Raw genomic sequence first — 21,755 nt, forward strand, 5'->3', positions numbered from 1 at the left:
ATCCTGTCATTTTTTGCAATTGCACCTTTTATATATTCCAATAAGGTATCCCTTACCTTCCTTCTCCTCGAGCTGCCGCTTGGCAAGGCCGAGCTCTTGCTCGGACAGCTCGAGGCCCTGCTTCAGTGTGCCCACCTTCGCAGTCAGTGCGGCGGACGTTACCAGCAAAGCCTGCATACGCATATTGACTCATTTTTTGTTAGACTCCTGCGAATTTTATTAGATCCTCTATTCGGCTTTTCTTTCCGAACGCCAAACAGAGCATCAGGGGCTACTGTCTATGCGGTAATATTTTTACATATTCTTTACTTACCTCAAAGCCTATTAAAAGGCTGGCATAGGCTTCAGTCAGTCCGCTCTTGGCGGACTGAACCTTCTGGATCACCGCACTCATAATAGTGCGGTGCTCCTCGTCGATGGAGGCGCCGTTAAGCACCTCCAGCAAATTGTCTGGTGCTTACGGTTGGACGGAGGTCACCGACTCAGCAGGCTTGCTCCTCTTGGAAGGAGGCTGCCTACCAGAGTCCGGAACCATTGAAGGTTCCGGCACGGTGTCCGGCTCAAAACCGGACTTGGAGCCCTGGGGGGTTCTATCCCCTTTACTCCTGGAGTCCGGGAGGTTGCCTTGCGGCTCCTCCAGGACCACCTCCTCCTAGCGCGGAACCTGTTGGGACGCCACCTCGGCGTCGTCCGTACGGCGGGGGGAGGTAGCCGTCGGAAGTGAATTCACGTCCGACGAATCCAGGGAGCCGCTCGACGACTCGTCGAGCCCGGCCTTGGGCGGACTGCATAATTATATTCGACATAAGGAAAGGTTGTGCAATAAAGGAATACTATGAATTACTCTGGTATCCGGATACTTACGATTTCGCCAGGGGCTTGGCCCTGAGCGGCCACTCCTCTCCACCGTCGTCGGCGTTGGTGGAGTAGTCCGGTGGAAGGGTTTTCCCCTTCTTGGACTCTTCGGCCTTCCCAGTTGGGGCGGCCTTCCTTTTCTTTCCTCCCCCCGCTGGAGGGGGAGAGGCTTCTTCTTCCTCCTCCTCGTCTTCACGGGAGGAGTGCGTCTCGGAGTCGTCGGATGATGAATCCGACACCACCAGGCGCCGGGCACTCTTTCGAGTCCCCGTGGCCTTCTTCGTGGCCTTCTTCTCCGGCACCACATAGGGTGCCGGAACCAGCAGCTTCGCTAAGCGAGCATCGGCTGGGCCTTCGGGCAGAGGGGCCGGACAGTTAACCTGTTCGGCCTTCTTCAACCATGCCTGTCAAAGGCACGGGAGATTAGATCCCGCATAGAATCAAACTATGGAAAACAAATATCCTGTAATAGGTAGAAGCAGCTTACCGCGTTGGCGTGGCGCTGCGTGCTGAATCCGTGATCTTCAGTCGCGGATGCGGGAGCCTCAGCGCCCTTGAAAAGCACCTTCCAGGCATCTTCGTACGTCGTGTCGAAGAGCCTGTTTAGAGTTCGGTGCTGCGCCGGGTCGAACTCCCACAAATTGAAGGCCCGTTGTTGGCACGGGAGGATCCGACGAACGAGCATGACCTAGACTACAATAACAAGTCTGAGCTTCTTGCTCACCAGGTTTTCGATGCATGATTGCAGTCCGGTCACCTCTCCCTTTTCACCCCACGACAGGCCGGTCTCCTTCCAGGAGGTGAGCCGCGTAGGGGTTCCAGATCGGAATTCGGGGGCTGCGAACCACTCAGGGTCGCGCGGCTCGGTGATGTAAAACCACCCTGATTGCCACCCCTTTAGGGTCTCCACGAAGGAGCCCTCGAGCCATAAGACGTTGGGCATCTTGCCCACCATGGCGCCTCCGCACTCCGCCCAGTTGCCACGCACCACCTTTGGCTTGACATTGAAAGTCTTGAGCCATAGGCCGAAATGGGGGCGGATGCAGAGGAAAGCCTCGCACACGACGATAAACGCCGAGATGTTGAGGACGAAATTCGGGGCCAGATCATGGAAATCCAGGCCGTAGTAGAACATGAGCCCCCGAACAAATGGGTGGAGAGGGAAGCCCAGTCCGCAGAGGAAATGGGGGAAGAACACCACCCTCTCATGGGGCCCGGGGGTGGGGATGAGCTGCCCCGCTTCGGGAAGCTGGTGCGTGATGTCGTTAGACAAGTATCCGGCCTTCCTCAGCTTTTTTATGTGTCCCTCCTTGACGGAGGAGACCATCCACCTGCCTCCCGCTCCGGACATGGCTGGAGAAAGGTTGAGGTGGGGGAATGCGGACTTGGGCGCTGGAGCTCGAGTGCGCGGAAATGGATAAGCAAAGGAGGAAGAAGGGGTGGATGAAAAAGGTGGATCCTTATCCCCTTATATGGGCGGATGCGACTATGCGTCCCCACCAGCCTGGTAAAACTCGCTTATCTCCCAAGCGTCGTAATCAATGGCGCGGTTGGGTTACCCACGTCCGTATTGATGAGAATCACGTAAATAAAGGGGACACGATCTCTGCTTCGACAAGACGTGCCAAGGAAACCGCCTCGCTAAACGCGCTGAGGTGGGACAACCAAACGATTCGAATAAAAGCTTGGCCGTGGTGTGATGTCACGCTACGGAATACGTCAGCAGATTAGATTCGTGTAAATATTATTCTCTCTATGGCAATATGTGGAAATTTATTTTGCAGAGCCGGACACTATCCTTGTGTTCAAAATCTTCTATGAAGTACTTGGAGGAGGAACCCGCCTTGCAATGCCGAAGACAATCTGCGCGCCGGACTCGTCGTCATTGAAGCCTGGTTCAGGGGCTACTGAGGGAGTCCTGGATTAGGGGGTATCCGGATAGCCGGACTATACCTTCGGCCGGACTCTTGGACTATGAAGATACAAGATTGAAGACTCCGTCCCGTGTCCGGAAGGGACTTTCCTTGGCGTGGAAGGCAAGCTTGGCGATACGGATATGTAGATCTCCTACCATTGTAACCGACTCTGTGTAACCCTAGCCCTCTCCGGTGTCTATATAAACCGGAGGGTTTTAGTCCGTAGGAAGAACAACAATCATACCATAGGCTAGCTTCTAGGGTTTAGCCTCCTTGACCTCGTGGTAGATCTACTCTTGTACTACCCATATCATCAATATTAATCAAGCAGGAGTAGGGTTTTACCTCCATCGAGAGGGCACGAACCTGGGTAAAAACATCGTGTCCCTTGTCTCCTGTTACCATCCGCCTAGACGCACAGTTCGGGACCCCCTACCCGAGATCCGCCGGTTTTGACACCGACAGTAAGTATAAGTAAATCCACTCTAAAGCAAGTGCTCTATTATTTACTGATACACAACGGAACATTATGACATATTTGAAATGAGAAAAAAGAGGCCCAACAAAACATCACGCAACACTAGGAAACAAAACAATTTTTTTCGCAAACAAAAAAATGGCACAAATGTCAAAGCAGTGACAAAATTGTTTGCAAAATTAACAAGAGCTCCTAATGCTAATGAGTGCAATAAACACAATTCACTCAATAATATATTTCAGAAGTTTTTTTACAACATGCTAGAGGGGGGGAACTTAAGCAAGAAATTATGATTTCTAGAAAATTAGAGGTTGAATGGGAACCAAGAATAAAGATTGGCATCAATAATTGTGAATATAATCATCAACCCTATCTTGGTGCTAGTGTTTCCTCCATACCATAATCTTTATATGGGTTCTAGGGTTACAACCAATGTCTCTACGTCTGAACTGAACTTACATCTTGCCGATTCTACTACAAATAAACCTTTGAGAAGAATAAATAATGTTCTCATTGTTGCTAACCTGAGTTATGTTCCTGTTGATTTTACTGTTATGGACATAGAAAGTCATCAATAATGTCCAACTATTTTGTGAAGATCATTCTTAAGAAATGTTGGTGATGTGAACTGTATAAAAGAAGAAAACATCAAATTCCAATTTCCCATAAGAAAAGGTATGGAACACGTAGGTTAATCTTATTTTGCACGATTTTTTAGTACAAAATTCAGTCCAGAGTTCTTTTAAGATAGTCCTCTTTACCTCCTTAGGTGTAAGACAATGCTCTAATCTCAGCCGTTGGTCTACGGAGGGTAAATTTGGCTATAATGCAAGCAATGATATCAAGGAACCAATAAATTATTTGGTAAGTACGTTTCCATTAGTTAGCATCAATTGGTACTGATTGAGTGATTGTCAACAACCATACCATACAAGTGAATGGCCAGTGTACAACTGTACATCAGTATTTTCTCAGTTTCTTAACACTAGAGGATGGTACTGGTTGCAATTCAAAATTTTAAATAATGACATGTAATATAGGTTAGTATGAAACAAAAAACATGTAGTAGGTGGGAAAATCATATAAATAGAAATGAACCATGTTCACAAATACAATTTTAAATGCTGCCACAAAAATCCAAAGTACTATTTTTTGCGTGGGAAAAATCCAAAGTAATTTAGTTTCCTTTAGAAATGGCTGTAAAAATGTTCGTTAAAATTAATCTCGCATTTTCTCCCAAACAACCAGGTTTGAACGAAATGAAAAGGAATAATTAGGAGATAATATCCATTTACATGGTTTTCATATCATACCAGCCCATTAATAATTTGATTTTGCATCGATATGTACAGTGTATCAGTAGTTGACTACATGTTTCTTTCCAGCTACATTAACCCTACCATTTAGGTTTTGCTAACTAATGAAAACTATTGAAGTGCAAAGACGCTATTAACCTTGACAAGGTAAACATGAACTTGTCTCAAAATGAACGGACCAAAACAATTTGGGACCATCTTAAAATTGTTCTTCCATCAAACAGGCCTCGGGGCGGTTGACTTGTTTGCACGACCTATGGGCCGACCCAGGGTCCACATCTCACTCGTACAAGGCTTCAATTTCACTCTGATATTTGGCTGCCACTCTGTCCCTTCTTATCTTCATGGTCGGTGTCATCAAACCATTATCAATCTGAATATGGAAAACCATACCAAGCTAGTAAATAACATAGCTACTCAATGATCAGCTAACGGAAACTTATCGTGCATTGTTCGAGAAAATCTTACCGTAAATGGTTCTTCAACAACAAGAATAGGGCCAATCTGGAATGAGCAACCCGCCATCCTGGTATTTATTAACAAATTAATTCAACTTATGCGATATTGATCTGACAAGACTGAAATCGCATGTTAAAATTAAAATCCTAAATACCAGTGTCTCACTACTGCTGATTTTGTTTTAACTTTCAATGAGTGATTTAATTCTCTTCTGATTATTGAACATCTGCAATCTTCAAATTAGCTAAAAAGTCTCAAATATGTAGGCAGAATTCACAAGAAAAATAAGATTATCTGAAACGTTAAATTAAAAAAGGCAGGCAACTCTTACCAAGTTCTCAGCTCATCATATAGCAAGTTCATGACCGTATCTTTGGCTTCGTCATTGTTCCCATCGAGGCTGGACTTTCTTTTTGCAGCTGCTAGAGCTTCATTATTATTGGGAACAACAATTGCACCAAGGCGTCGTCGATCCTATGCAACAAACAAATAACACAGACCATGACAAAAATTCATCATTGAACTTCACCAGTGGTACTGATCTATTTCATCATCGAAATACCTACATATAATCGTATTGTACTAACTCTTTTCATGAACAAAAATACACCACATGGTTTGAAATAACGATCTGGCAGTTCAACATTTTTGCTTATCACTTGAGAACTTTTATTTTCTCACAGACCACATCAAGGAGCATCAATTGCCATGATAATAATCAATTAATCATAGCAGGACATCCCGTATAGCTAGCACTTATGAGGTTATGCCCTTTTCCTTACCTGGCCAATAACCATTATTTGATCAATCAAGCTACTCCTGCTTGCTATTTCCTCAAGCTCAGCAGGTTCAACATTCTCACCTGGAAATTGGGACATTCAAGTGCAATTAGATCTAGTAAACATTCAAGTGCAGCCAAATTTAACTAGAGTTATGTGATCTCCAAGTACATATGAATTAATTGATTTTTTTTCGAGAGTATGACATCACACCCCGGTATACAAAGAAGTGGAATGTCATAAATCAATGCACAGAGATGACTGTAAATAAATCACTTTGAGTACATAATACTCAAAGTGACGTTCTCAAAAAAACAACAAACTAATTGCAATACCTGTAGCGAGAACTATCGTATCCTTTGCACGCCCTTCAAGAACAAGTATCCCTCCACATTTTCGACTAGGCCCTGTGGCATGGTGAGGTGCAATCCAGCCTATATCTCCAGTGTTGAACCAACCTTCTTGATCCAAAGCATTATTTGTAGCAGATGGATTCTGTGACAACAGAAGTTTAAAAGATAAATGAGAACCTTCTAAGGAAGATGAAGCTCAAATGAACAAGTACAGAGCATGGTATCTTAATATGGATTGTAAGATTTAGCTAACTGACAGACATCGACGCCACCTTATGAAATGATGGTTCAGAAATATCACAGTTTGTGAGGTTTTTGTAAATTCTATTTTTTCCAATACTAGCGTTGATGTCATGATAAATAAAAATGTCCAATATTTGTGTCCTATACATTCGTTAGTTGATTATAAGCGTGATCATAACGTCTGAAACTTTGTGCTCTATTCATGGAATTAACAGGCTTGGGGTGTAATATATCCGTCACTGAGGAAACGAAGTTTCATGAAGATCCTGAGTGCTGAATAAATATGCTTATTGCACCAAGTAATATGTTTACACAAGATCTCTTTCTATAATATTTGACAGTTGATTTGTGTTGGTATAGGGAATAGATAGAACCTTATAATATCCCTTCATTACTGGTGGTCCTTTAATCTTCACAATCCCCTTTGAACCATCTGGGAGCACCTCACCGGTCTCTATGTCCACAATCTTGATTTCTGTATGCTTTATTGGGTGGCCAACTGTGCCAAGAACCTTGTTACATCAACTGCTTATGTTAGTATTGAGTATAACATAAGCTATAAATAGGGAAGAGTACGAATGGGAGGTAATTCACACACAACTGGTTATAAGTTTGCAATCAGTTCAAATCACACACAAATATGCACAGGTATGGAAGAAGCACAAGATCAGCACAAAACATACAACACCAGAGTTATCATCTTCTTTGTCCTTAGAAATTAAAAATCCTGCATGCTCCTTTTTAAAGAAAATGGCGAAAACTTATGCATTTCAGGGGCCATGTCTGCTTCCAGATCCGAGTTTATTTGTATAGTAAGGTATCCTTTCTGGGAGCAAAAATGTGTCATCTGAATAATACTAATGACATTATTCCACCTTTTTCGGCTTTTTGTTGTGAAGAAATTAGCATCAAATAACCCAAGATCTAACCGAAAAATGCCAATGATGGGCGACCTCCATGGAGGTGATTATTTTGATTAAGTCAAAAATCATACTTTTGAAGTTTCAAAAAATTCTGAAAAAAATCATACATGTTCATATGGATGTATTCTACATGCGTGCACTTTTTGAAGATGATATACATTATAATGAGAGCTACACAAAAAAGAAAAAATCACAATTTGAAACCGATGAACAGCACAAACACTGTTCACTACTAGAAATGCTGGATTTTGTCTTTTATTGTATAGCTCTCACCATAATGTATTTCATCGTCAGACTTTATACACATGTAGAACACATCCATATGAATGTGTATAATTTTTTTCAGAATTTTTTGTAACTCCAAAATGTGATTATCGAATTTTTAAAAAATATCCACCTCCATGGTGGTCGCCCGCCAAAAGCCTGCACCTAACTCACTATATGATCTTCCTATTAAATACAAAACCAATTATTTTTCAACATGCCAGAAGATCAGTCAATGAATGCATATACTCATGTGAAACCTCTTACATTACAGAATGGACGCCTAGCAGCTACAGCAGGGGAAGTCTCTGTTAGACCATAGCCATTTTGCACTTTGATACCAATGGCCTGAAAGAGAACAATATTGATGAATGGATCATTTAACATAAGAATTATATTTATTGATAATCATGTACCTCAAAAAACTTGTCCACATGCATCGGGAGGCTTCCACCACCACTTATAGCAGCCTGCAAATTATCACAGAAACCATAGAATTATTAAGTACAGTCAAGACTAAAGTTCAGGAAGCTCATTTCACACTCAAACTGCAAACGAGATAGCATAGCAATAGGCACATGGGCAAGATAAGTGTACCTTCGAAATTCCGATTGTAGAATGGATTTTCTTGTAGACTAACATCTTTGCCAGATTATGCAAGGGCCACAAAAGAGCAGCAACAATTCTTGCCCATAGACAATTGAACATGTAGGAAATGGGTGATGGCTTGACAGGATTCTTTGATAAGACTGTTCCCTTTCCAGACAGAAAAAGGAAATTGGGCTCAGGGGAAAGAAAGAGGCTACAAAAGCAGAATCCAACGGGACACAAATTTATAGAGAACATCCAGTCATCAAAGAATTAGAGGAAGAGAATATAACGAATTTACTTACAGCTACGCGAATTAAGTAACTCATGCTAACTCAGGGTTCATACCTCGAATATCTTCTTTGCCTCCATATATAGCAAACTTATCTTGATAAGTGCAAGGGCAACAGTTTTTCGAGCAGGAGAACTGGAAGATATCTGCCTCTGAATCGAACTGTACAAAGTGAAGAAACATTACAAAATGGATCTAAGATTTTACGAACTGTTGCTAATCACTAGTGATCGACAAGAAATATCGATTTCATGGATTAAGAAAACTGATAGCCCAAACAAGCAAAAAAAGATATAATCAAACATAGATGTTGATAGCAAACGAAAGGTGAATATGACATGGAGCTGCATTCAGAGCATTAGAGAACTGAAGTAATTCTACTATCCAATATCATTCCTGTAAGAAACGTCATAGTTTAGATAAGCAGTTTAACTATATAATTAGAAAAACTAACCTGTACAGAGTTTCATAGACCAGTGGTACAGAGAAAACATAATGAGGTTGGTACTTCTGCAAATCTGCCTATAAAAGAAAATAAAAGATGTTAATATTACATAAGCAGTTTCAGCATCTTGCACAACAGACATGCAATAAAAATAGAACAAGAAGAAAACTGCAAGGTACACAAAATGTTGAGCGCATTGTGATACTGGGTTCCATGCATAGGGCACATGTGTCTCAACTTAATGACATCACTAGGCCTTTTGCCAAAACAAATTAGAATGAAGTATTTTGTGATGAAAAGTACCAAAATCATACCTTCAGGTATTTCACACTACTGTAAATTTGTTGAGTTCCATGAGTGAGGATGAAATACTCGGCAGAACGCTCATATGCATGCCAGGGTGGAAGCATGCTTAGGAACCTATCACCAGGTACTGCTGGAACAATCTCCCACATGTTATTTATCTGCAGAACATAAACATCATAAATCTTTATGTGGATACAGAAGGAACACTTTGAAAAAACTAAGCACTTCAGTTTAAAAAATCAAGGCACTTCAGACTTGAGATACTTTAGGAAATCCAGAAAAACATGATACTGATCAGCAAAAGTACCCATGTTTATATAATAGGATTACATCAAGATAAGGAGACAAAATAGAGGTTATTGCACAAGGCATAGTATATTACTTAAAAGTAAAAAACTCATTGTCCATATTTGAACATTGCTGCATGTTTAACCTGATGCAAGAGATTTCGGTGGGTAAGCATCACGCCTTTTGGTGCGCCGCTTGTTCCACTGGTATATATTAGAGTCGCAACATCTTCTGGAGTAATAGCTTCGAAGACACCTTGCCGACCTAAAGGAAGAAAAAGTTACAATAAAGTAGGACATAGTTGGAAGAAAAGGAACCATGAGATGACAATGTTGGAAATAAAAGAAGAATTTTCTATAGAAATATTCCTAGTGGTGTCATATTCTCTGAAGAAACAAAAAATAAGTTGTGTGCTCCTCTTTAAAACAACAGATGCCAAAGCTATTAAGCTTAGATAGAAACCATTTGCTGTTGGCTGCAAAGAACTTAAGTGGCAAGCTTTCGACATAACTTTGAGCCAACCATTAAATGACAAGCTTGCAAAACCAACAGTAATAGGTACATCTAGAGGCCTATATTATTGGATGCTAAGACATCTTACATGATGCAAATGATTAGCAACTTATCTGACATTCAACGTCAGAAATGCAGAAGAAAGTGAAGTACCAACAAATTAGAAGAAACGTGCTCCATACATCCTCAGCTAAACATTTCTTGTGATTTATATCATATTATGGTATCATGCAAATGATACCTTGCTCACTTGAGTAGCACAATGCATTGCGATTTTCTCGTCCAAGTTCAGTGATATCATTGTAGTCATAAACAGGTATGTCCATCACAGCTTTACTATTTAGGGATGATTTATCACCCCAAAGTAGCACAATAAATCTTGCATTAATCCTTGAAATGAAAGTTTCTGCAAGCCGGTTAAAGAATTGAGGACTGTCCACAACAAGTGCAATACTGTGATGGGGGAAAAACAATAAAGTCATATCATAACATGAAAGTAAAAAACCGATATTTCTATAAAAAATTACACTGCATAAGCATGAGATATTCATCATAGCACCATTAACTAGCAATCGATGATCTCTAGAGTCAATGTGATATATACACAGGGTTATGTTTGAGGCAAAGCATTCTAGATGCAAAATAATAACCAAGCAAGCATAATTTGAGAGATTAAGTTCATCGCTAGGCGTGCGCATGATGATAACAATAATAGAATATTATGAACATTTTGGTCCAGTAAAGATGTCAAAACTACAATGCAGATGTTGCACTTTTTGTCACGTGCTAAGACAAGTCTGATCTGAAAGGTAGTCCATCCAGTTCTTACTTTAACTGTAGAGGGCAAAACCATGCCAAACTTGCACCTCAAATTTGCATGTCCCGTTAACATCAATACCTCGCTCAATTCTAATCTCAAAATTCTATCAAACAAAATCAGTGGAAGAATTTAAATAGGCATATCAAAATAGTGTGTTGGCTTTTAATGGTCAGGTCCTGAATCCTGACAGGCACTTGGCTTAACAGTTCAAGGGTAGAAAGAGAGAAGTGGATGAAATTTCATTTATGTTGTGCGCGGCTTAGATTTTTACAGTTCCTAGATTGCGTAATGAACCATTAAAAGCACAATCGAATAATTTCAAATTCACATTTCAAAAGGAGTTGATACTCACCTTTCTGAGTGGCTGTATATTTGGAACAGTTCTTCATCGGAAGATTTTGTTCCTCTAACAACATTGATAGCACCAGTAGCCATGATCCCTGGATTGCATGTGTCAGTGGCATGATTACTGATGAACATATATGATCATAACATTCCAGTGATTTGAACTCTTCATTTCTTCAGCAGCTAATATCGATAAGCATAAAAGATCGCAGAACAATACATGTGCATCATAATACATGTTAAACGTCTTGAAACAATAAAAATGCAAATTACCTTGATCTGCAACTAGCCACCGACATGAGTTGTCAGCAAAAAGGGCTACCTTTTCATCTGGAGCAACACCCACGGCCCTCAGACCATGAGAGAAATCCAATATTTGTTGTTCAAGCTGGATAAAGAAGGTACATCAGATAAAATATATAAAAAACCAGTATTGAAGTGCATATGTATGTTACTCAGTAACAAAAGAAACAGCACATATGGCCCAACGATGCCTACTTTGTGTTCCTATTTCTAGAGAAAGAAAATGCCTTAGATAATCAGGCAGCAACAGAATTTATGGTGGTTGTTCAACAAGTACCTGCTTATAAGTCAGCTCGGACGGAGGATCATGGTAAGGGTCCACCAGAGCTACACTGTCAGGGTACTTTTCTGCTGCTGTCCTCCAAATATCAGGAACCGCCTTCCATTCATCCGCAGCCGGTTCGTTTCCAGCAGGCGACAACAGAGCACTCTCAAGCAACGGCGAGCACTTGCTGCGAGCTGGGCTGTGTGTCTGCAATGTGGATTCATGAAAGTTTCAGGCAAAAAAAAAAAAAAAAACTAGACATCATCTTGACGCAAACCATGCCTACTCTGTAAAACTGTCCTCTGCCTGTGTCACAACGCTGACAGACTCATCATGTTGAAGGTAAAATCTCACAAGACACAACTTGGATTAATTATACTCCTCTGTTGGCAGAGGTGAATCTCCCCAAAAGGCTTAGCGGAGTTGTTAAACATTGCAGGCACAACTAGTTATACTACTGCCATCTCTGAAGTCTGAACCTTGTTAATACTACTGCCATCTCTGAAGGTGGACACGCGACAGGCTGGGGCTGCTCTGTAAAACTGGGAGGCGGGGCGAGTGAACTACTCACCGTAGCGCCGGGGCGCGGGGGAGGGGCGGCGCCGGTGCACCGGGGCACGCACACGCGACCGCGCCGCGCCGCGAGGAGGCGGCGCCGGAGCGGCGGGGCGGCTGGGCGGGGCGCCCACGTCTGGCCGGCGGCGGAGGGGGCGAGGAGGAGCATCGCGAGGGGTCCCGCTGGACCAGTGTGAGCCATGGGACTGGGAGGGACGGGGAGACGCGCACGGCTGCATCTCTCCCCTCCATCGAGAGAGCTCTCAAGAAGTGGCGCGCTTGTCTGGCTGGGGGAGGTTGCCGGAGGCGAACGGCTCTCCTCTCTGCTCCGTCCCGTCGTTGTCTCCTGCAACGCAACAAGTTTTTCCGCGATCCCGTGTACTACATAAAGAAAGCACCTCACTCAGAGCATCTTCAACACACGCCCAAAAAAGGCTCTACACACTAAAATTTTGTTTTTTCTGAACGCCGCACAACTCCAGCAGATGCTGAAGCGCTAAAAGTTTTTGGGCGCGCGCTGAAAAACGCTATCGCGCGTAGCATATTTTGGGCTTCGGATTGTGCGCGCTTCACAATTTGCACTGTGTGCTTTTTGTTTTTGGGCGCACGCTGAAAAACGCTATCGCGCGTAGCATATTTTGGGCTTCGGATTGTGCGCGCTTCACAATTTGCACTGTGTGCTTTTTGTTTTTGGGCGTCTGCAAAAGCAATGTTGGTCCCGGCGCACTAAAAGTACTAAAGTGACGTGCTACAACTTTTATTGGGCGCCAAATTTTTATGCGGCCATTGGAGATGCTCTCACTCAAAGATTCCTATTTTTTTGAGGACACACATTGGGCCCACCAAGAGCATATGACACGCCACCTAAGCAACACGCCAACACCTCACTCAAACATGGAATTGCTAAAAAGAAACACGCAATAGAACCTCATTTCAGTTCTTTAAATGCGCATGACGGATGTTTGGGCTAGATACGAGAGGTGCCCGGGTCGCCTCATATCCGCCTTATATTTGGGCTGGATATGAGAGGTGACGATCAGGCTGGTCGTTTGTCTATAGTTTAAGAGCTCTGGTTGGATTTTTTTTGTGACATGTCAAAGACCGGACGGTCTGACCAGACATTTAAGACGTGTTTGAGAGGTCCGGTTGTAGATGCTTTAATGTGCTTGACACATAAAAAAAGTGTTCTAGCATTTATATATGAATTGCTAAAGTCATGCATTATCTGGATTCAAAATATAAACTCTATGGATCAATAATAATGTGAAATATTACCATACATAGACTCAAATTCTATAGAATATGCATGTTTGATAGATCAATGTCCATTCATACGCGAATTGCAAATATCACTAGTCCATTCAAATATTTGAATTCACTCTATATTAATTCTCTGGTGTAGAACAATCTTCTATGCATCGATGCACTCTCCCTCAACCTGTCCTCACACACTCACTATCTTCACACATACGCGCACATAGTATCCATAAACCTTTCTCTCACATGAACACACTCTCTCTCACACTCTCCCCGAAGTGTCTCTTTCTCTTCCTACCTATGGCTCTTTTCACGAATTTCACTCATGACATTGTTTTTCTCACACGCATACGCATAAAACGCTCTCCATCGACCTACACACTCTCTAGGTCTCTCCCAAACGCGCACTCTCGTTAGGTCTCTCTCACACACATTGTCTTTCTCTCTCTCTCCCTCTCTATCTATCTAAGCCTCTTTTCAATCTTACTTACAGAAACACTCTCTCATGGTCCATGATGACTATCACACACACACACACACACTTTCTACTTCCTCTCTATTTCGCTCTCTTAGGCCTCCTTCGCACACAGACACACATATCTCTCTCTAAGTAGCTAGACTCCATCTGATTTAAATCTCTCTCTCTCACACACACACACACTCTCTTTCTCTCGCTGACACATTCCCTATCTCCAAGCCACCTCTCACTATCTCACACACAAAACACATTGTCTATCCAGTATAGGCCTCTCGCACTCCCCGGCTATTTAGCCGACCGCGGCACCAAAACCCTACCCCTCCACACTTTCCTCCTCCACTAGTAGAAAACAAAGTTTTATCACCGGTTCGTAAGGGCCTTTAGTGCCAGTTCTGCAACCGGCACTACAGAGTGGAGACAAAAGCCCCCCCCCCTTAGTACCGGTTCGGCACGAACCGGCACTAAAGGCCCACCACGTGGCCTGAGCTCGCGCCGTGGTATGGGGGACCTGTAGTACCAGTCGCCGTTGCTTGAGAACGTGGTGGGGCACTACAGAGTTAGAAATTTTTTTCTGAAAATTTTGGAAAAAAAACTTTGATTTTTTTTCAAGTGTGGATCACCCTTGATTTTTTCTGATTTATTTGATGATTTAGTCTCTAATCACCCCTCTTAACTACTCAAGTGTGGATCACTCATTCCAAATCGTCTAACTTCCTGGCCGGTCACCCATCCTCTTACTCCCCCAGCCTGAGCATGCTTAACTTTGTAGTTCTATTCCCCCTACTTTCCAAGTCTACACTTGTTGTTTTCCTGACAAATGTAAGCTGTCAATCCTATTAACCCTCAGCAGTTTAGCTTGAGCATTAGGTCACACGTTTCACCGTTTGAGTTTGAAACTATTATTCTAAAAATAGTAATTATTTAGTAACACTAATATTTTTTGAATAAGTTTGACCCCAGTTTGATCATAGTTTGACCATAGTTTGACCAGATTTGACCAAAATTCAAAAAATTGAAATAATTATTTAGTAACACTAATATTCTTGAATAATTATGTAGTAACATTAATACTTCTTGAATAAGTAGTTTGACCATAGTTTGACCAGATTTAACCAAAAAACTGAAATTTGAGCATATCTTTTTTCCTTTTGGAATTTGAGGATTCTAAAAAATTGCAAACAGGCCATAGGCTGTCAAAATCGGATGCGGATTTTCGTGCTGAACATTTTGATATATTATACGTTTTTTTCGACATCGTATGCAAAAGTTATGGCCGTTTTACTTTTTCATAACACTTTTTTGCAAAACATATCCAAATTTAAGTTTTTTAATTTTCCTAACTAATAGACTAGTAATATAACTACATCTCAAAGAATTTTATTTTTTGAATTTTTTTTCATTTTCTTTTGTTATTTTCAAAACTGAAATGGCGATACACGGAGGGGGGAGGTTATGTTGGAAATATGCCCTAGAGGCAATAATAAAAGCATTATTATTATATTTCCCTGTTCATGATAATTGTCTTTATTCATGTTATAATTGTGTTATCCGGAAATCGTAATACATGTGTGAATAATAGACACCAACATGTCCCTAGTAAGCCTCTAGTTGACTAGCTCGTTGATCAACATATAGTCATGGTTTCCTGACTATGGACATTGGATGTCATTGATAACGAGATCACATCATTAGGAGAATGATGTGATGGACAAGACCCAATCCTAAACATAGCACAAGATCGTATAGTTCGTTTGCTAGAGTTTTTCCAATGTCAAGTATCTTTTCCTTAGACCATGAGATCGTGTAACTCCCGGATGCCGTAGGAGTGCTTTGGGTGTACCAAACGTCACCATGTAACTGGGTGACTATAAAGGTATACTACGGGTATCTCCAAAAGTGTCTGTTGAGTTGACACGGATCAAGACTGGGATTTGTCACTCCGTATGATGGAGAGGTATCACTGGGCCCACTCGGTAATGCATCATCATTATGAGCTCAAAGTGACCAAGTGTCTGGTCATGGGATCATGCATTACGGTACGAGTAAAGTGACTTGCCGGCAACGAGATTGAACGAGGTATTGGGATACCGACGATCGAATCTCGGGCAAGTAACATACCGATTGACGAAGGGAATTGTATACAGATTGATTGAATCCTCGACATCGTGGTTCATCCGATGAGATCATCGAGGAGCATGTGGGAGCGAACATGGGTATCCAGATCCCGCTGTTGGTTATTGACCGGAGAGCAATCTCGGTCATGTCTGCATGTCTCCCGAACCCGTAGGGTCTACACACTTAAGGTTCCGTGACGCTAGGGTTGTAGAGATATTAGTATGCAGTAACCCGAATGTTGTTTGGAGTCCTGGATGAGATCCCGGACGTCACGAGGAGTTCCGGAATGGTCCGGAGGTAAAGAATTATATATAGGAAGTGCTATTTCGGCCATCGGGACAAGTTTCGGGGTCACCGGTATTGTACCGGGACCACCGGAAGGGTCCCGGGGGTCCACCGGGTGGGGCCACCTATCCCGGAGGGCCCCATGGGCTGAAGTGGGAAGGGATCCAGCCCAAAGTGGGCTGGGGCGCCACTTCCCCCTAGGGCCCATGCGCCTAGGGTGGGGAAACCCTAAAGGGGGGGCGCCCCCTTGCTTGGGGGGCAAGCCCCCCACCCCTTGGCCGCCGCCCCCCCCCCTAGGAGATTGCATCTCCTAGGTCCGGCGCCCCCCTAGGCCCCCTATATATAGTGGGGGGGAGGAAGGGCCTCACACCTACGCCTTTGGTGCCTCCCTCTCCCTCTCCAACACCTCCTCCTCCTCCATAGAGCTTGGCGAAGCCCTACCGGAGTACTGCAGCTCCACCACCACCACGCCGTCGTGCTGCTGCTGGAGCCATCTTCCTCAACCTATCCTTCCCCCTTGCTAGATCAAGAAGGAGGAGACATTACGATGACCGTACGTGTGTTGAACGCGGAGGTGTCGTCCGTTCGGTGCTAGGATCTCCGGTGATTCGGATCACGTTGAATATGACTCCCTCATCCCCGTTCTTTGAACGCTTCCGCTCGCGATCTACAAGGTACGTAGATGCATCCAATCACTCGTTGCTAGATGAACTCATAGATGGATCTTGGTGAAACCGTAGGAAAATTTTTGTTTTCTGCAACGTTCCCCAACAGTGGCATCATGAGCTAGGTTTATGCATAGTTCTCTTTGCACGAGTAGAACACAATTTGTTGTGGGCGTAGATGTTGTCAACTTTCTTGCCGCTACTAGTCTTATTTTGCTTCAGCGGTATTGTGGGATGAAGCGGCCCGGACCAACCTTACACGTACGCTTATGTGAGACCGGTTCCACCGACTAACATGCACTAGTTGCATAAGGTGGCTGGCGGGTGTCTGTCTCTCCCACTTTAGTTGGAGCGGATTCGATGAAAAGGGTCCTTATGAAGGGTAAATAGAAGTTGACAAATCACGTTGTGGCTTTCACGTAGGTAAGAAAATGTTCTTGGTAGAACCCTATTGCAGCCACGTAAAACTTGCAACAGCAATTAGAGGACGTCTAACTTGTTTTTGCAGCAAGTGTTTTGTGATGTGATATGGCCAAAGTTGTGATGAATGATGAATGATATATATGTGATGTATGAGATGTTCATGCTATTGTAATAGGAATCACGACTTGCATGTCGATGAGTATGACAACCGGCAGGAGCCATAGGAGTTGTCTTTATTTTTTGTATGACCTGCGTGTCATTGAGAAACGCCATGTAAATTACTTTACTTTATTGCTAAACGCGTTAGCCATAGTAGTAGAAGTAATAGTTGGTGAGCAACTTCATGGAGACACGATGATGGAGATCATGATGATGGAGATCATGGTGTCATGTCGGTGACAAGATGATCATGGAGCCCCAAGATGGAGATCAAAGGAGCTATGCGATAATGGCCATATCATGTCACTATTATTATTTGATTGCATGTGATGTTTATCATGTTTTTGCATCTTGTTTACTTAGAACGACGGTAGTAAATAAGATGATCCCTCATAATAATTTCAAGAAAGTGTTTCCCCTAACTGTGCACCGTTGCGACAGTTCGTTGTTTCAAAGCACCACGTGATGACCGGGTGTGATAGATTCCAACGTTCACATACAACGGGTGTAAGACAGATTTACACATGCAAACACTTAGGTTGACTTGACGAGCCTAGCATGTACAGACATGACCTCGGAACACAGAAGACCGAAAGGTCGAACATGAGTCATATAGAAGATACGATCAACATGAAGATGTTCACCGACGTTGACTAGTCCGTCTCACGTGATGATCGGACACGGCCTAGTTAACTCGGATCATGTTATACTTGGATGAATGGAGGGATGTCTATCTGAGTGGGAGTTCATTGAATAATTTGATTAGATGAACTTAATTATCATGAACTTAGTCTAAAATATTTGCAATATGTCTTGTAGATCAAATGGCCAACGTAGTCCTCAACTTCAACGCGTTCCTAGAGAAAACCAAGCTGAAAGACGATGGCAGCAACTACACGGACTGGGTCCGGAACCTGAGGATCATCCTCATAGCTGCCAAGAAAGATTATGTCCTACAAGCACCGCTAGGTGACGCACCTGTTCTCCCTGCAGAACAAGACGTTATGAATGCTTGGCAGGCACGTACCGATGACTACTCCCTCGTTCAGTGCGGCATGCTTTACAGCTTAGAGCCGGGGCTCCAAAAATGTTTTGAGAGACACGGAGCATATGAGATGTTCGAAGAGCTGAAAATGGTTTTCCAAGCTCATGCCCGGGTCGAGAGATATCAAGTCTCCGACAAATTCTTCAGCTGTAAGATGGAGGAAAACAGTTCTGTCAGTGAGCACATACTCACTATGTCTGGGTTGCATAACCGCTTGACTCAGCTGGGAGTTAATCTCCCGGATGACGCGGTCATTGACAGAATCCTTTAGTCGCTTCCACCGAGCTACAAGAGCTTTGTGATGAACTTCAATATGCAGGGGATGGAAAAGACCATTCCTGAAGTATTTGCAATGCTGAAATCAGCAGAGGTAGAAGTCAAAAAGGAACATCAAGTGTTGATGGTGAATAAAACCACTAAGTTCAAGAAAGGCAAGGGTAAGAAAACCTGCAAGAAGGACGGCAAGGGAGTTGCCGCGCCCGGCAAGCAAGCTGCCGGGAAGAAGCCAAAGAATGGACCCAAGCCCGAGACTGAGTGTTTTTATTGCAAGGGAAGTGGTCACTGGAAGCGGAACTGCCCCAAATACTTAGCGGACAAGAAGGCCGGCATCACAAAAGGTATATGTGATATACATGTAATTGATGTGTACCTTACCAGTACTCGTAGTAGCTCTTGGGTATTTGATACCGGTGCAGTTGCTCACATTTGTAACTCAAAGCAGGAGCTGCGGAATAAACAGAGACTGGCGAAGGACGAGGTGACGATGCGCGTTGGGAATGGTTCCAAGGTCGATGCGATCGCCGTCGGCACGCTACCTCTACATTTACCTACGGGATTAGTTTTGAACCTCAATAATTGTTATTTAGTACCAAGTTTGAGCATGAACATTGTATCAGGATCTCGTTTAATACGAGATGGCTACTCATTTAAATCCGAGAATAATGGTTGTTCTATTTATATGAGAGATATGTTTTATGGTCATGCTCCAATGGTGAATGGTTTATTCTTAATGAATCTCGAGCGTAATGCTACACATATTCATAGTGTGAGTACCAAAAGATGTAAGGTTGATAATGATAGTCCCATATACTTGTGGCACTGCCGCCTTGGTCACATAGGTGTCAAATGCATGAAGAAGCTCCATGTAGATGGACTTTTAGAGTCTCTTGATTACGAATCATTTGACACGTGCGAACCATGCCTCATGGGTAAAATGACCAAGACTCCGTTCTCAGGAACAATGGAGCGAGTGACCAACTTATTGGAAATCATACATATTGATGTGTGCGGTCCAATGAGTGTTGAGGCTCGCGGTGGCTATCTTTATGTTCTCACCCTCACTGATGACTTGAGTAGATATGGGTATATCTATTTAATGAAACACAAGTCTGAGACCTTTGAAAAGTTCAAGGAATTTCAAAGTGAGGTTGAGAATCAACGTGACAGAAAAATCAAGTTCCTACGATCAGATCGTGGAGGAGAATACTTGAGTCACGAATTTGGCACACACTTAAGAAAATGTGGAATAGTTTCACAACTCACGCCGCCTGGAACACCTCAGCGTAATGGTGTGTCCGAACGTCGTAATCGCACTCTATTAGATATGGTGCGATCTATGATGTCTCTTACCGATTTACCGCTATCTTTTTGGGGCTATGCTATAGAGACTGCCGCATTCACTTTAAATAGGGCTCCGTCGAAATCCGTTGAGACGCCACCGTATGAATTATGGTTTGGGAAGAAACCTAAGCTGTCATTTCTAAAAGTTTGGGGATGCGATGCTTATGTCAAGAAACTTCAACCTGAAAAGCTCGAACCCAAGTCGGAAAAATGCGTCTTCATAGGATACCCTAAAGAAACTATTGGGTATACCTTCTACCTCAGATCCGAAGGCAAGATCTTTGTTGCCAAGAATGGATCCTTTCTAGAGAAAGAGTTTCTCTCGAAAAAAGTAAGTGGGAGGAAAGTAGAACTTGATGAAGTATTACCTCTTGAACCGGAAAATGGCGCAACTCAAGAAAATGTTCCTGAGGTGCCTGCACCGACTAGAGAGGAAGTTAATGATGATGATCATGAAACTTCAGATCAAGTTGCTACTAAACTTCGTAGGTCCACAAGGACACGTTCCGCACCAGAGTGGTACGGCAACCCTGTCTTGGAAATCATATTGTTAGACAACGGTGAACCTTCGAACTATGAAGAAGCGATGGCGGGCCCGGATTCTGACAAATGGCTAGAAGCCATGAAATCCGAGATAGGATCCATGTATGAAAACAAAGTATGGACTTTGACTGACTTGCCCATTGAGCGGCGAGCCATAGAAAATAAATGGATCTTTAAGAAGAAGACAGACGCAGATGGTAATGTGACCATCTATAAAGCTCGGCTTGTCGCTAAGGGTTATCGACAATTTCAAGGGGTTGACTACGATGAGACTTTCTCACCGGTAGCGAAGCTAAAGTCCGTCTGAATCATGTTAGCAATTGCCGCATTCTATGATTATGAGATATGGCAAATGGACGTCAAGACGGCATTCCTTAATGGTTTCCTTAAGGAAGAATTGTATATGATGCAGCCGGAAGGTTTTGTCAATCCTAAGAATGCTAACAAGGTGTGCAAGCTCCAACGCTCGATTTATGGGCTGGTGCAAGCATCTCGGAGTTGGAACATTCGCTTTGATGAGATGATCAAAGCGTTTGGGTTTACGCAGACTTATGGAGAAGTCTGCGTTTACAAGAAAGTGAGTGGGAGCTCTGTAGCATTTCTCATATTGTATGTAGATGACATACTTTTGATGGGAAATGATATAGAACTTTTGGACAGCATCAAGGCCTACTTGAATAAGAGTTTTTCAATGAAGGACCTTGGAGAAGCTGCATATATATTAGGCATCAAGATCTATAGAGATAGATCAAGACGCATCATAGGTCTTTCATAAAGCACATACCTTGATAAGATATTGAAGACGTTTAATATGGATCAGTCTAAAAAGGGGTTCTTGCCTGTGTTGCAAGGTGTGAAA

At 43.0% G+C, this 21,755-nt stretch overlaps 1 protein-coding gene across 1 annotated transcript; it reads right to left on the bottom strand.

Moving 5' to 3' along the window:
* Positions 1-4,498: 4,498 nt before the first annotated feature.
* Positions 4,499-12,046, bottom strand: LOC125553147 (probable acyl-activating enzyme 16, chloroplastic). Its single transcript, XM_048716931.1, is given in 19 exon segments — positions 4,499-4,938; positions 5,034-5,091; positions 5,356-5,498; positions 5,807-5,886; positions 6,139-6,298; positions 6,774-6,911; positions 7,854-7,934; positions 8,003-8,056; positions 8,184-8,342; positions 8,523-8,628; positions 8,921-8,988; positions 9,226-9,375; positions 9,651-9,769; positions 10,260-10,471; positions 11,191-11,278; positions 11,457-11,571; positions 11,764-11,963; positions 11,966-12,007; positions 12,010-12,046. Coding segments are annotated over 19 exon segments (2,088 nt in total). The 5' UTR covers positions 12,032-12,046; the 3' UTR covers positions 4,499-4,845.
* Between the last annotated feature and the right edge of the window lie 9,709 nt (positions 12,047-21,755).

Source organism: Triticum urartu, chromosome 4 (assembly GCF_003073215.2).
Source record: "Triticum urartu cultivar G1812 chromosome 4, Tu2.1, whole genome shotgun sequence".
Taxonomy (NCBI): domain Eukaryota; kingdom Viridiplantae; phylum Streptophyta; class Magnoliopsida; order Poales; family Poaceae; genus Triticum; species Triticum urartu.